Source organism: Macrotis lagotis, chromosome 7 (assembly GCF_037893015.1).
Source record: "Macrotis lagotis isolate mMagLag1 chromosome 7, bilby.v1.9.chrom.fasta, whole genome shotgun sequence".
Classification (NCBI taxonomy): domain Eukaryota; kingdom Metazoa; phylum Chordata; class Mammalia; order Peramelemorphia; family Peramelidae; genus Macrotis; species Macrotis lagotis.
The window spans coordinates 174,529,453-174,542,662 of NC_133664.1; the positions used below are offsets into that span (position 1 = coordinate 174,529,453).

General features: G+C 35.0%; 1 protein-coding gene across 1 annotated transcript in view; it reads right to left on the reverse strand.

Annotated features, from left to right (window-relative positions):
• The window catches only part of DHTKD1 (dehydrogenase E1 and transketolase domain containing 1), an 85,293-nt gene that overhangs the window by 29,381 nt on the left and 42,702 nt on the right, over positions 1–13,210 (reverse strand). Inside the window, exons 6-7 of the mRNA XM_074194121.1 lie at positions 12,276–12,447; positions 10,734–10,932 (exon numbers count right to left, since the gene is read on the reverse strand). Coding sequence (XP_074050222.1) covers positions 10,734–10,932; positions 12,276–12,447 — 371 coding nt within the window. The remainder of the gene's footprint in view (positions 1–10,733; positions 10,933–12,275; positions 12,448–13,210) is intronic.

The window sequence follows — 13,210 nt, forward strand, 5'->3', positions numbered from 1 at the left end:
TTTAATTACATATTTGTATTTACTCACTTTTTTGTGTATGAATACTTACTTGTAGTCTACCCCCCTTCTCTCCCATCCCTCACCCCCACTACCCCACCTTCTGTTCATTATAGGGATATAATTAAGCCCCTTGCCAGTATGAATTATTTCATTCTTTGAACTTGTATCCCCAGAGCACATTGTGGGTGTTTTATAAATAGTTGGTGACTAACTGAGATATAAAGTTGTAAGGCCTATGATCCAAGGAAGTACAAGGAAAGTTCTTTAGAACAGGAACAAATTAAAACAAAAATATATAGACTTTTTATTTCATTTTATATACTTATGTAACATCTGCTTTTCTGTGATAAATAAATATAGATTCCCTTCCCAAGGGTGACCTTAAAATCCAATGTGCAATGAACTATAAAGAAGATTCTGGGGAATGGCACAAGGCATACAGATTTCAAATATTTGGATTTGATCTTTTGTACTTGTGTCTTGTGGTCCTATATCATTTCTGTCTGTCATAGAATTGAAGTCACATCTCTCAGTTGGGACCAGAGAGGCTAACATTCAGAAGAGTAGGAGGAGCAGCCAGGGAATCAACGACAGGATGAAATGACGGGGAAGGACTCTCTTAACTTCATGTTTTGAATCTCTCATCTTACAAAAACAGTTTTGCAGATAAGGAAACAGAATCAAAGAGACAATTCTAGAATCACAGAATACAAATTGTACCAAATACAAAGCAGGAGAAATAAACAAAGAAAACAGGCCAGAAAGACGGAAGTCAATATCTAAGAAAAGAGACATCAAGAAAACCCACAGCCTCAGATTTTAGACATCGTTAATTAATCACTTAATGCTCATTAATGCATCAAGTTTGGGTAGTGAATAGAGTGAACAAGAGATTCTAATATAAGAAAACAAATTTGACTTTAATATTGAGATTTGGTAGGATGAAATTTCTGAGAGCAGGGTATACTCTATTCCAAGGAAACAGAATAAACAAAATGGAAAAGTCTTGCATTTTAAGAATATACATTCATGTAAGCTAATCTAGGAAACTGAGGTAAAAAAAAGGTAAAGAAATTTGGATTAAGATAAAAGAAAAGTAAAAGGAGAAACAATAAAAGCAATACTGTTGCAGAGAACTTGTGAATAAGATGGGTTAGTTGGGAAACTTCCTCCTAGAACAGAAATGATGAATTTAAAATACAAAGAGACAGACACTTTTAGGCATAGTCAATGTGGGAATTGTTTTATTGACTATGTATGTTTATGATGAGAGTTTTGTTTGTTTTTCTTAAGGCACATGCACATGACATTTGATATTTTTGTATTGTTAAAGTAAATTTTAATTGGTAAATTTTTAAAAACATTTAATCATCTTTAATTTTTGATGGATAAAAATAGTGTCCCTTAGTGTCCCACTAAGTGGAATATTCATGTAAAGTTAATGAGCATTAGATAGAGAGTTCATCTTAAAATCAGAACCTGAGTTCAAATCCTGTTTCTGAAATATATATTAGTTGATTGACTGTTGTCCTTCATAACCAAAGAAGACAATAACATCAAATACATGATAGCATAAGCACATTATGTAGATTATAGTGAGGGAAATAGTTGTGCAAATACACCCTTCTCATTGCCTTTTCCAGAACAGTCATCACCCCCATGGCCTGATCTAGTAGGAAATAGGACTTTTGGTGATGGTCTGAATGCTGAGAGAGTCCTTGGCCTTTAGGATGTGGGTTTCTCCCATATCAGTGGGGTACCACACAGCATTTCAGCAACACCAGGCATACCACCAGTATGATGAATTTTTTGGCAACAACTTTGCCACAAAATGGTATCACTAACCTGTCTCTTGATGATCTACTTATTAGTAATTTTTTTGCAATTTTTGACAGGTTTTTTTTTTAGGTTTTTTGAAAGGCATATGGGATTAAGTGGCCTGCCCAAGGCCACACAGCTAGGTAATTATTAAGTGTCAGAGATCACATTTGAACTCCGGTACTCCTGACTCCAGGACTGGTGCTCTATCCACTGTGCCACCTAACTGCCTCGACAGTTTTTTTTAATAATGTGGTATAGCTAATCTGTCTCCCAATGCTATGTGATCCAAGGAAAGCCATTTAATCCTTCAGGGCCCTGAGCAAATCTCTAATAACACTCAAAGAGAAGAAAAAGTTTCATTTTAAGATAACCATATAGTTTCCATTTATAGGTAGAGTTTTCTCTCAAAGGAGTTCCCTAGACCAATGAAATATAATCATTATCTCTATCCTTATGACTGAGTATTTAATAAATGGTTATCTTAAGAAAATTACTAAGATGCACATTCTTATGTTTGTGTGCAGGGCATACTAGAAACCACCTGGAACAAAAACGTAATATTGTTCTAATAAAAAAATTTCCCAAATATATGCTCGCTCTCTATCTCACTCTCTCTCTCTCTCTCAAAAGGTTAAGAAGTTTGTGGCTTGATTAATGATAATTTTACCTATAAAGGGATGTACTATTTTGACTAAAATAGTAGCTAAAGTAAAAACAGGAATTTTAGGGACAGGTGACTTCTCCACTGTATAGTTCAAAAAAATGTAGTAGAGGAAAGGTGCTCATTGCCTTTTTTTTTGCAAGGCAATGGGGTCAGGTGGTGAAAGGTGCTCATAATACATGCATATTATATTTTTAGAAAATTGATTTTAAAAGGTTTAGGGAAAGGACAGGTAAGATCCAATAGGCTAATATTTTTGGAAGTGTTATTCAAGGCACTTGGGAATGAAATTCTGAAAAAAAATATGTAGAAATTATTTGAATAAGAGGGTGAAAGGTGAGATGCTTAAAAAAGGGGGGTATACGGGTAGCTAGGTGGCGTAGTGGACAATTCACCGGTTGGAGTCAGGAGTGCCTGGGTTCAAATCTGGTCTCAGACACTTAATAATTACCTAGCTATATGGCCTTGGGCAAGCCACTTAACCCCATTTGCCTTACCAAAAAAAGGGGGATATATAAGCCAGAACTAATAGATAAAGTAGGATTTTAAGAATATAATCTGAAAAAGGAAAGCAGAGTTCTCTAAGACAGCCATCAGGACAAATTCCAGCAAGATGGTAGAGAGGGTGATAACCAAGTCCAAATTCCCTGAACTACCTCAAGACAGTGAAGAATATACCAGATAAAACAATAACAAAGAAATGAAAGAGGAGAAACCCTCAGAGAAGAAAGTTTACCAGAAAAAACCACATATCTTATGTATGCTAATAGGAATTCTTTTGTCAGTATGGATTGGACTGGATAGCTGCTGAAATCAATTTACAATTCTGAAAGTCTATGTATAAGCAAAAAAAAAAAAGGTCCTAACATGATGAACACATTTGTAAGGTAACAGAAATCAAGGTGAAATCTATGGAAAGAAAACAATAATAAAACCCACATACAACTTTAAAGGAGAAAATGGTCATAAAGCAAGAACTTAAACAATGACTTAGGAATCACAATTGGTATAGCATGTGTAAGACTGAAAATAACTGGCAAAGAAACTTGTCTAAGTTTCTGTTCAAGTACTACTTTCTAAGGATCTGTAATATCCTTGCCCACAATATAGTAGGAGATGTTATAAACTAAGACTCAGAGGGTCTTCCACTCATCTCTATCCAAAGATGTTCCTTAAGGAACTTCCTCATTCAGTTTATTTTAAAAGAAACTGGGTTGGGACTTCAGTAACTAATATTTCTTTATATTTTGGGGGGTCACAAATTTCTTAGCGTAGTTTTGAGTTTTTAAAGTGATTAAAGTTTTGGGGCAGCTAGGTGGTGGAGTGGATAAAGCACCGGCCTAGGAGTCAGGAGTACCTGGGTTCAAATCCGGTCTGAGACACTTAATAATTACCTAGCTGTGTGGCCTTGGGCAAGCCACTTAACCCCATCTGCCTTGCAAAAACGTAAAAAAATAAAAATAAAAATAAATAAAGTGATTAAATTTTAAAAGTACACTAAGGGGGTGGCTAGGGTGGCACAGTGGATAGAGTACTGATCCTGGAATCAGGAATACCTGAGTTCAAATCTAGCCTCAGACACTTAATAATTGCCTAGCTGTGTTCTTGAGCAAGTCACTTAACTCCAGTGCCATAAATAAATAGATAAAATTTTAAAAAGTACACCAAGACCTGTGGGATATTCTTTATTTGGTGGTTCCACATTTCCAAGTCACAGTCACTGGAGAATGACCTCCTACCACTCCATGGTTCTGCAGTTATAAAAGTCCAAGCCCTGGGGAAATCTTTGTCCTTGTCTTAGAGTGACTCATCCTGATAGTACCTAAAATCTGGATTCAAAGACCTGTGTGGTTAAAATGACCAGTTGAGAAAGGGCTTTAGGGGTGCCCTAAATTTAGGCAAAGGAGAACAATCTCTTGTGTTTATGTATCTTAATTCAATATTACTATTATTCCCCATAAGCTGACCTATCAATCTTCTTAATGTCAAACTCATGTTTTAATAGTCATAGTTAAAAAGCCCTCAGCGTGGGGGGGATCCTCTTCCATTTATCTAACATATTAGAAGGCATTATGCCTCCTCTCATAATTCTCAGAGCATGATTTATCTAGACAAACTACCCCAATCTCTTGTTCAAACTTCGCCCTGGCTATGGCAGTCAGGTTAGGTAAAGTCTGCCATTCAGATGCAGCTTTACCCAAAAGGTGGATCAAATTGTATCCAAGGAGGTTATAATTAGTAGGGAAGAGAAAAAAAGAGGGTATATCATTGAAGTGGGGCATAAAGACAGTCTTATCAAACTCATGTCTTTAAAAAACTTTATTCCCACCCTTGCTGTTCTCCCCTTTTAAACCACCTCAAAAAAAAAAAAAAGCCACAGACATCTATCCTCATCTGTGTTCTCTAATTTGTTCAGCTGACTTTGCAAGGGCAAATCTTCTATAAACCCTCTTTATAAATTGATGGAACTCTGCAAAACCATTAAACCTCACTGACACTAGACATCATTTCTTTTTTTTTAGGGTTTTTTTTTGCAAGGCAAACAGGGTTAAGTGGCTTGTCCAAGGCCACACATCTAGGTAATTAAGTGTCTGAGACCAGATTTTTACTCAGGTACTCCTGAATCCAGGGCTGGTGCTCTATCCACTGTGCCACCTAGCTGCCCCTACTCGCCATCATGTCTAATGACTTATAAGTTGACTGTTTAAAATTCTTTTACACATCTCAAGTTTCTTAGTGGTAAAAGCCCAGTTACTCTTTGACTTCCTTGTAAGGAAGGTACTCCTTGGGAAGTATGGGTAGGAGTGGGAGAAAAGAATAGGGCCAAGAATCTTGAGGAAGGGCATCCCAGTCTTCATCCTTATCTCAACTCCTATCCTCTAAACAAAGAACCCTAAACTCATCAAGATTTGATGTATTTTCCAACCATACCTCTGGTTCAAATCAGAGATCATGCACCTACTAAAAGTTTATTAGTCCTTACCCTAAATAGAATCATCTTTTTAAACTGCAGTTACTAGACCTAGAAGCCATTTTGTTATCTTCTGGGCATAGTCCTTAAAAATCAAAAGTAAATTAACCTCTGCTTCAAATTGCTGAATATATAAAAATAATTTCTTTTTTTCTTTACATTGACATTCAGCTTTTCTAAAGATTTTAAATCCAGGGAATACCTAAATGTGATGTATCGGTAAAAACCCTATGAAGTTCTTGAAAGATGCACTGGACTAACTACAGGGTCAGTGTAAGTCCTCCTTTATCTCATCGAGAGGACTGGCCATGTACTTGTAATAATGCAGCTAAAGTCACAGAGTACTATGCTATGGTATCTGCCGATCCAATTGCCAAAGCTTCTTTTTCTTCTTTATCACTTTCCCCCACCCCACAATTAATTTAAGCCCAAAAGCATTTCAAACAACCTAAGATCAGTTCAGTACAGAAATCAGACTGAATAATAGAATTCAAAGAGACTCATGAACTATAAACATGTGATAAAAATAGCTGTATTTAACTGTATTCACCATGGTAACATACTATACCAGGTCAGAATAGCACAGGAAATTTCATTAAAAACTCTGACACCTATTCCCCATATAGTGGATCTTTTACACCCAAATGAATGATAATGCAAGGGAAAAAAAATCCTTTTAACCACTTAAAGAAAAACCAGTCCAGCTTACATAAAATGTGCATTTCTCTAACCATACTTGTTCATAGATCAAAAAGCCTGAGTGAAATATTTTAAGATAATTTCCTGGATACATTAGAACTATTGGACAACTGCATTAGGACAGAATCCACAAGTGTCCAAAAAGAGGAAACCTAGAGTTTACTCACTCAAAAATATAATGGCTAAACTCAAAAGGTTTAGGGTTATATGAAAAATTTTATTTGAGGCAAAGGGAAGATAGTTCACATATTAAGGGATGAGGGGCAGCTAGGTGGCACAGTGAATAGAGCACCAGCCCTGGAGTCAGGGGGACCTGAATTCAAATCCAACCTCAGACTCTTATTAATTATCTAGCTGAGTGGCCTTGGGCAAGTCACTTAACCCCACTGCCTTGCAAAAAAAAATATTAAAGGAGTTTGAACAATAACAAGTGAAAGAATAGGTTGGAATATAACATACTGAAAAGCAAAAGAAAAATCAGTAGTATCATATGAGAATTAATCCTAAAAGACCGAGAATAATCCTAATTGCACCTCCTAACTGGAGGTGAATCATATTTTTTTTTTAGTTACAAATCAGTAGACAAAAGAAAAGGAAAAATAGTTAAAACATCTTTAAAAGACTTAGTTAATGGGTCATTGTTGATACTTTTTTTTGGTATTGGTTTTTTTTTTGCAAGGCAAATGGGGTTAAGTGACTTGCCCAAGGTCACAGAGCTAGCCAATTATTAAGTGTCTGAAGTCACATTTGAACTCAGGTCCTCCTGACTCCAGGGCCAGTGCTCTATCCACTGTGCTGCCCTGCCACCTAGCTGCCCAATCTTTATATGCCTTTTAGCATATGTGGTTCCCTTATGTTTTCCAAGTGTATCATTGTGAAAACAGAGAAAATAGGCATGGGTTTAGATAAGAAGTGTCAAAAAATGGTTCACTAGATGTGATAGCTGTAGGTGTGATCCATATTAAAGCGTAACAGAAAGAGAGGCACCTAGGTGGCAAAGTGGATAGAATCCTGGTCTTGGAGGCAGGAGGACCTCAGTACCTGGCCTCAGATATCTACTAGCTATGGGATGCTAGGCAATTCCCTTAACCCCAACTGTTTCTCAAAAAAAAAGTGTAATTTAAAGATATTAGACAAAATGAGTAAAAATACTATAGACAGCTAGTTGTTAATATATAGTTTTTCTAAGTCAATATGCAGCTTGCAGAAATCTATATGTGGTTAAGTGGCCCTTATTTCTATTTGAGTTTGACACTATTAATCTAAATGATGAAACAAAAATACTGTAGAGAAACATAAAAGAAGGGGATAAAATGACTGGAATATTTCTTGAAATTCAGATGAAATTTCAAAAAAATTTTGAAAATAATTTCAAATAGGTGAGGGATGGCAGGAAATGGGGGCTAATTAACCAAACTGTTATCCAAGTTAAATAAGAAAAGTTTTAAAATATTATAAGTAAAATAGAATAAAATTATCTAGTGCTAGGTTGTGAGAGAGAGAGAGAGAGAGAGAGAGAGAGAGAGAGAGAGAGAGAGAGAGAGATAAAGTATGTCTTCACTTGATGTTTGGAAAGAACTGTATGTAACAGATTCGGGTTAGGTTGTTTCAAGTAAATCAGTTACCTAGGACTAGGTCTTTTATTTGCTTTATTTTTAAAGCAAGGTCTACAGATCAATTTAGATCTGAGTTTTGGGTTGGGGATGAAGAAAGGAAGGATCTGGTTGTTTCAAGCAAAACAAATCAGATATCTAGGGTTATAGTTATTTTTAATTTAAAAAAGAGATAAAAACAAGAAATATAAAAACAAGGAATATAAACATAATGATGATCTTAAATATTAGTGGGCTGAACACACCCATAGAATGGAAGAGTAACAGCTGATTAGAAAATAAAACCCAACAATTTTCTGTAATCAATGAAACACTTAAAACAAAAATTTATATTGCAAAAAGAATTATGATTTTCATTTTAATTAATATATGTATAATGAATATATTAATAATTTGGGTTTCTCAGAGTTTCTATTTCTTAAGCCTACTATGGTTTGGGAATCAGAGAGAACAAAATAGCCTTGAGTGACGTGTCATAACTGACAGATTTGTACTGAACCATGCATGCCTATGTTAAGTGAAGTGAATCAAAAAACTGAATAACCTGTTCTGTACCCAGGCAAATGAATAAAGTACCCTCAAGTCTAAACAATCAACTGACCCAAGAACATCAGTATAGTACTACACTAGTGGACTTGTGTGAGCAAAAGTTTAAGCCTTAAAAAAGTATTGTTTTGTGATTCAACTTTCCCTCCCTTCCCTGGAGTCATGTATTGTGATTCATGTATATAATTTCTGCCTTTACTATAATAAGGTGGAGCTCCAAATTAAGAGAATCCTGATTTGCAAATCTGTTTCTTTCAATGAAAGTAAGTAATTAAACCAATATTTTATTACTGGCATGTTTTATCTAACCTGCTTTGCTTTGTTCAGGCTAGAAACTGACTCAGTAAAATTTCTGTTAACAAAATAAACTAACAATTATAGGCTAGAGTCAAATCTATATTGCTTTGAATGAATCCAAAAATAAAACAAGCTTAGGAATTATGACTTTGTAAAGGACAATATTAAAACTGATACAAGAAAGACAATCAGGGAAGTTACATTATACTTAAAAGCATCATACTCAATGAAACATTATCATTACTAAATAAATATTCATTTACTAAGTATAAAAGTATCTGAATACTTAAAAGGAAAACTAACTGAACTGCAAAAAGACCAAGATAATAAGATAAAGATTTTAGATTACTTCAATATGCCCTTTTCAGACATAAACAAATCTACACACACACACACACACACACACACACACACACACCCTTTTCCAAAAATATGGATTTAAACTAAACGTTAAAAAACTAGATAGGCTAGACCTTTGTCAGTTATTGAATAGGAATCTGGAGTGGTATTCCCATTTTAAAAGCATCAACATCAATTTTCAAAAATTATGATGTAAAATTAACAAAAAAGCACTAATAAATAAAAGTGGGAGACAAAAATATCATAAACAATACATTAAAGAGATTCATAACAATGAGACAATGTACCAAAATTTGTAGGATTTAACCAAGGCAATCCTTAAAGCAGAACCTAGGTTCTACAGAATTTTTAGATGTCAATGAATGGATATCAAAGAATCTAATTGATTGCTTTGTTAATATTTCAATAAAATTAACTTTTTCTACTCTCTTACATATTTCATTTAATTCAGATAAAACATTATTGTAAGAAAAGGTTCATAGACTTCATCAGACTTCCACAGGAGTCTATGTTACAATAAAAAATTAAAAAGTCCTCTCAGAGAAAAATTTCTATCTTTAAACATATATATTAATAAAAGAAAGATAAAATTAATGAAATTACCAAGGAATTTTTAAAAGTTAAAAACCCCCAAAATTATTGGAATTCATTATTCCTGGAAAGGAAATGAAGTTATTAGAAATGTTATGGAAGGGGCGGCTAGGTGGTGTAGTGGATAAAGCACCAGCCCTGGAGTCAGGAGTACCTGGGTTCAAATCCAATCTCAGACACTTAATGATTACCTAGCTGTGTGGCCTTGGGCAAGCCACTTAACCCCATTTGCCTTACAAAAAAACCTAAAAAAACCCCAAATATTATGGAAATGAAACTGGAAAAAAATTAATGAGGTGGATATTAACAAAAATTTTAATGTGGATTTTAATAAAATGGTAATTCCGAATCTAAACAACCAAATCCCAGAAAAAGAACCTAGCAAGTTATAAATAAGGTCCTCACCCAATTAAACAAAATAGAACAGGTCTTTCTGACTCCAGGTTCAGTACTATAGCCACTGAACAATCTAGCTACATAACTTCCTCAAATTGAGTTGTCCTAAAGTAAAATGGGGTGCCTCAAGAAAAGGTGAGATTTACCTGATTATATGTCTTTAAGCAGACACCAGGTAGACACTTTTGGAAATGTTGTAAAAAAGGATAGTAGTTAAGGATTAGATCATCTCTTATATTCACCTTTCAATCCCTGATTCTAAAATCAACTAAATCCTTCCTTTTCAACAAAAAGCTAAGCAATTCTATACTATGGCTGGAGCCAAATCATATTCGCATACTCTTAGTTCATAAGAGAGCCGAATGTTAAAATTTTCAGTATAAGTATTTACATCTCAGAAATGAGTAAAATACAACTCAAGGCATAATTTATTATTTTGTTGATTGGCTAGGTTTAAGAAATGATGAAGAAAATGTTAATAAGGCTAATTAAATATAAAAGGGTGTCATGTGAGCAGTTGATTTTCCCCCTGGAGAGCCAATAGTTAACCATTTACCAGCACACCTCTGATCATAACTCTCTCTTTAAGGTAAATATATTTCAGAAAGTTTGCATTCTTGGCTCAGACTTTGCTGCATAAGGCAAAGCTCTTTATCTCACCCCTCTGCCTATGGATAGAGATAAAATATTATCATAGGAAAATCAATAGCGATAAATATACATAGATGTATATGTAATTCATTGGTGGATATTAAATGAATGTTCCTAATCATTTTACCTAATGATCTTATACATCATAGGATTGGTGAAGAAGGGTTCATCCAACTCATTATGACCCCACTGCCGGTAGCACAGTAAATCAACAATTACATCCTTGCGAAATTGGCGCTGGTATTCCGCAGCCAGGCGTGTGGCACGGACCACTTCCTCAGGGTCATCTCCATTGACATGAATAACAGCACAGCCAACAATCTTACCTGAAGTAGAGTGTGGCAACATTAATCAAGCTAGATAATACCAAACATAGCAGAAATATCTTTTTTAGTAGTCACTAATAAATGTACAATTTATAAGTGTTCACTATGTACTAAAGTACTTATAGAGACAGTTTCTTTTCACAAGGAGTTCAGTCTTCAATTAAATATGTGAATGGGAACCTCAAAATCTCTATTCTTTTCTCCCATTATCTGGGAAATAATAATATAAATAATATAACATTCAAAAACATTTTCAAATTTTTTCAAGTCAAGTGTCAATTTGAGAGTACTTCTGTTGGTCATTGGGTCGTGTCTTAAAAAAACACAAAAGGAGAGGTGAAATGTCCTGAGAATGCACTCTGACATGCATAGACAAACCATGCATTTATTTATCTGCATGATAGATCTTGTAGAGATATTTACACTACAGTAGATGGAGTTAGGTAGACCCCAAATTGAACAGAATAAAAGGACCTCACTAACTTGTAGTGGGGGGAAGTATGCAGCAATTATAGTGATCCCAAGTTACTCTCTGATGCACACACATATATGTACATATATATGCCCACACATATATACATATACACCATAACTTTTAACACAAATGCTCTGGTGATATTATGACTATGAATCACAAAATTCTATACTCTTTGAAGAACTAAAATTACAAGTGATCTAAAAGAATAATGGACAGATGCATGGTGGGCATAAGTAGGTTAAATCATGATAACTTGCTCACAAAGAATAATATAAACATTATTTCATAAATATATATGATCAAAAAGAGAGATGACTAGTCATTTATCAGATAAATATAATAGAGATGAACAGCCTGACTATTATACTGGTATCCACAAACTATTTTTTAAAAAATCTAGAGCAAAGGCTCCAAACCTGGAATACACAGACCCCCCTAGGGAGCGGACCCTTTTAGGGAAGGTTCATAAACTTGGATGGAACAAATGACATTTTTATTTCATAATAATTTGTTTCCTTTGCAATCTTTTGTATTTTGTTTTGCACATTTAAAAACATTATTCTTAAAAGGTTTCATTGACTTCATTCACCAGATAGGGTTCATGATATTAAAAAAGTTAAGAACCCTAATATAGAAGAAGCATTCCAACATATAAGAGAGATAGGTCTTCAACAGGGGCATAGGGGAGAAACATATAGCCAAGAAACACACTAAATGAGGACGTGTGAATGGCATAGGTGCTATGACATAATGAAGGGAGCAGACACACTGAGGAGATCATACAATCACAGGAATAATGCATTAAGAGCCCTACACAAACAAATTGACCGACTCAGGCACTCGTTGATATAACCATGGTACGTACCAATGTCACTACAATATAAGGAAGATCGTCCTCTCTCTGCTGGAGTGGTGTAACCCAGTTGATTATTAACAATTAGATGGATACTTCCACCAATTCTAAAATGTGGGAGATTAGAGAGGGTAAAGGTTTCAGGAACAATTCCTTGACCACAGAAAGACGCATCACCATGAACCTAAATTATGGGGGGGGGGGGGAAGAACATAACAGATTTTAGCATCAGGGTAGAGTTGAAAAAAAAGGTTTTTTTTAAACAATAATGTAAAAATAAAATTAATTCAATATAAAATTTTCCACAATGATTAAACTGTAAGAAAAAGGTGCTTCCCAACTTCATTTCTCCCAAGAACCATTACCAATTGATCCATTTTCTCTGTTCTTCTATCTCCATGAATACAGAGCATCCCAGTCATTCAAACATATATTCCAAAGCATACAACAACAGTGACACAGTAGGCCCTGTCAGAAGAGGCATAGAACACTTGAGCAAGGTCATTAAGACAGCTTGCAAGACAAAAGACACTTGCCGAAAGTATTTTTTTTTTAGATTTTTGTAAGACAACAAGGTTAAGTGGCTTGCCCAAGGCCACACAGCTAGGTAATTATTAAGTGTCTGAGACCAGATTTGAACCCAGGTACTCCTTACTCCAGGGCCGGTGCTTTATCCACTACACCACCTAGATGCCCTCCTGAAGTAGTTTTTAAAAAATACTCAGCCTCCTTTTCTTTGCCTACACCCTGTACCATCTCTCTCCCACAAAATGCATATAGATGATAACACCTAGTCTTCCCTGTATCTTTCAATGGACACCATGAACATGGCAGTGGGGAGAAATAGTGGGAAGAGCAAGGAGTTGAAAAGGATAGTGACAATAAAATTCATAAAGAGAAACAAGAAGCTATGAATAGCAATTAAGCACTTACTTATCAACCCCATC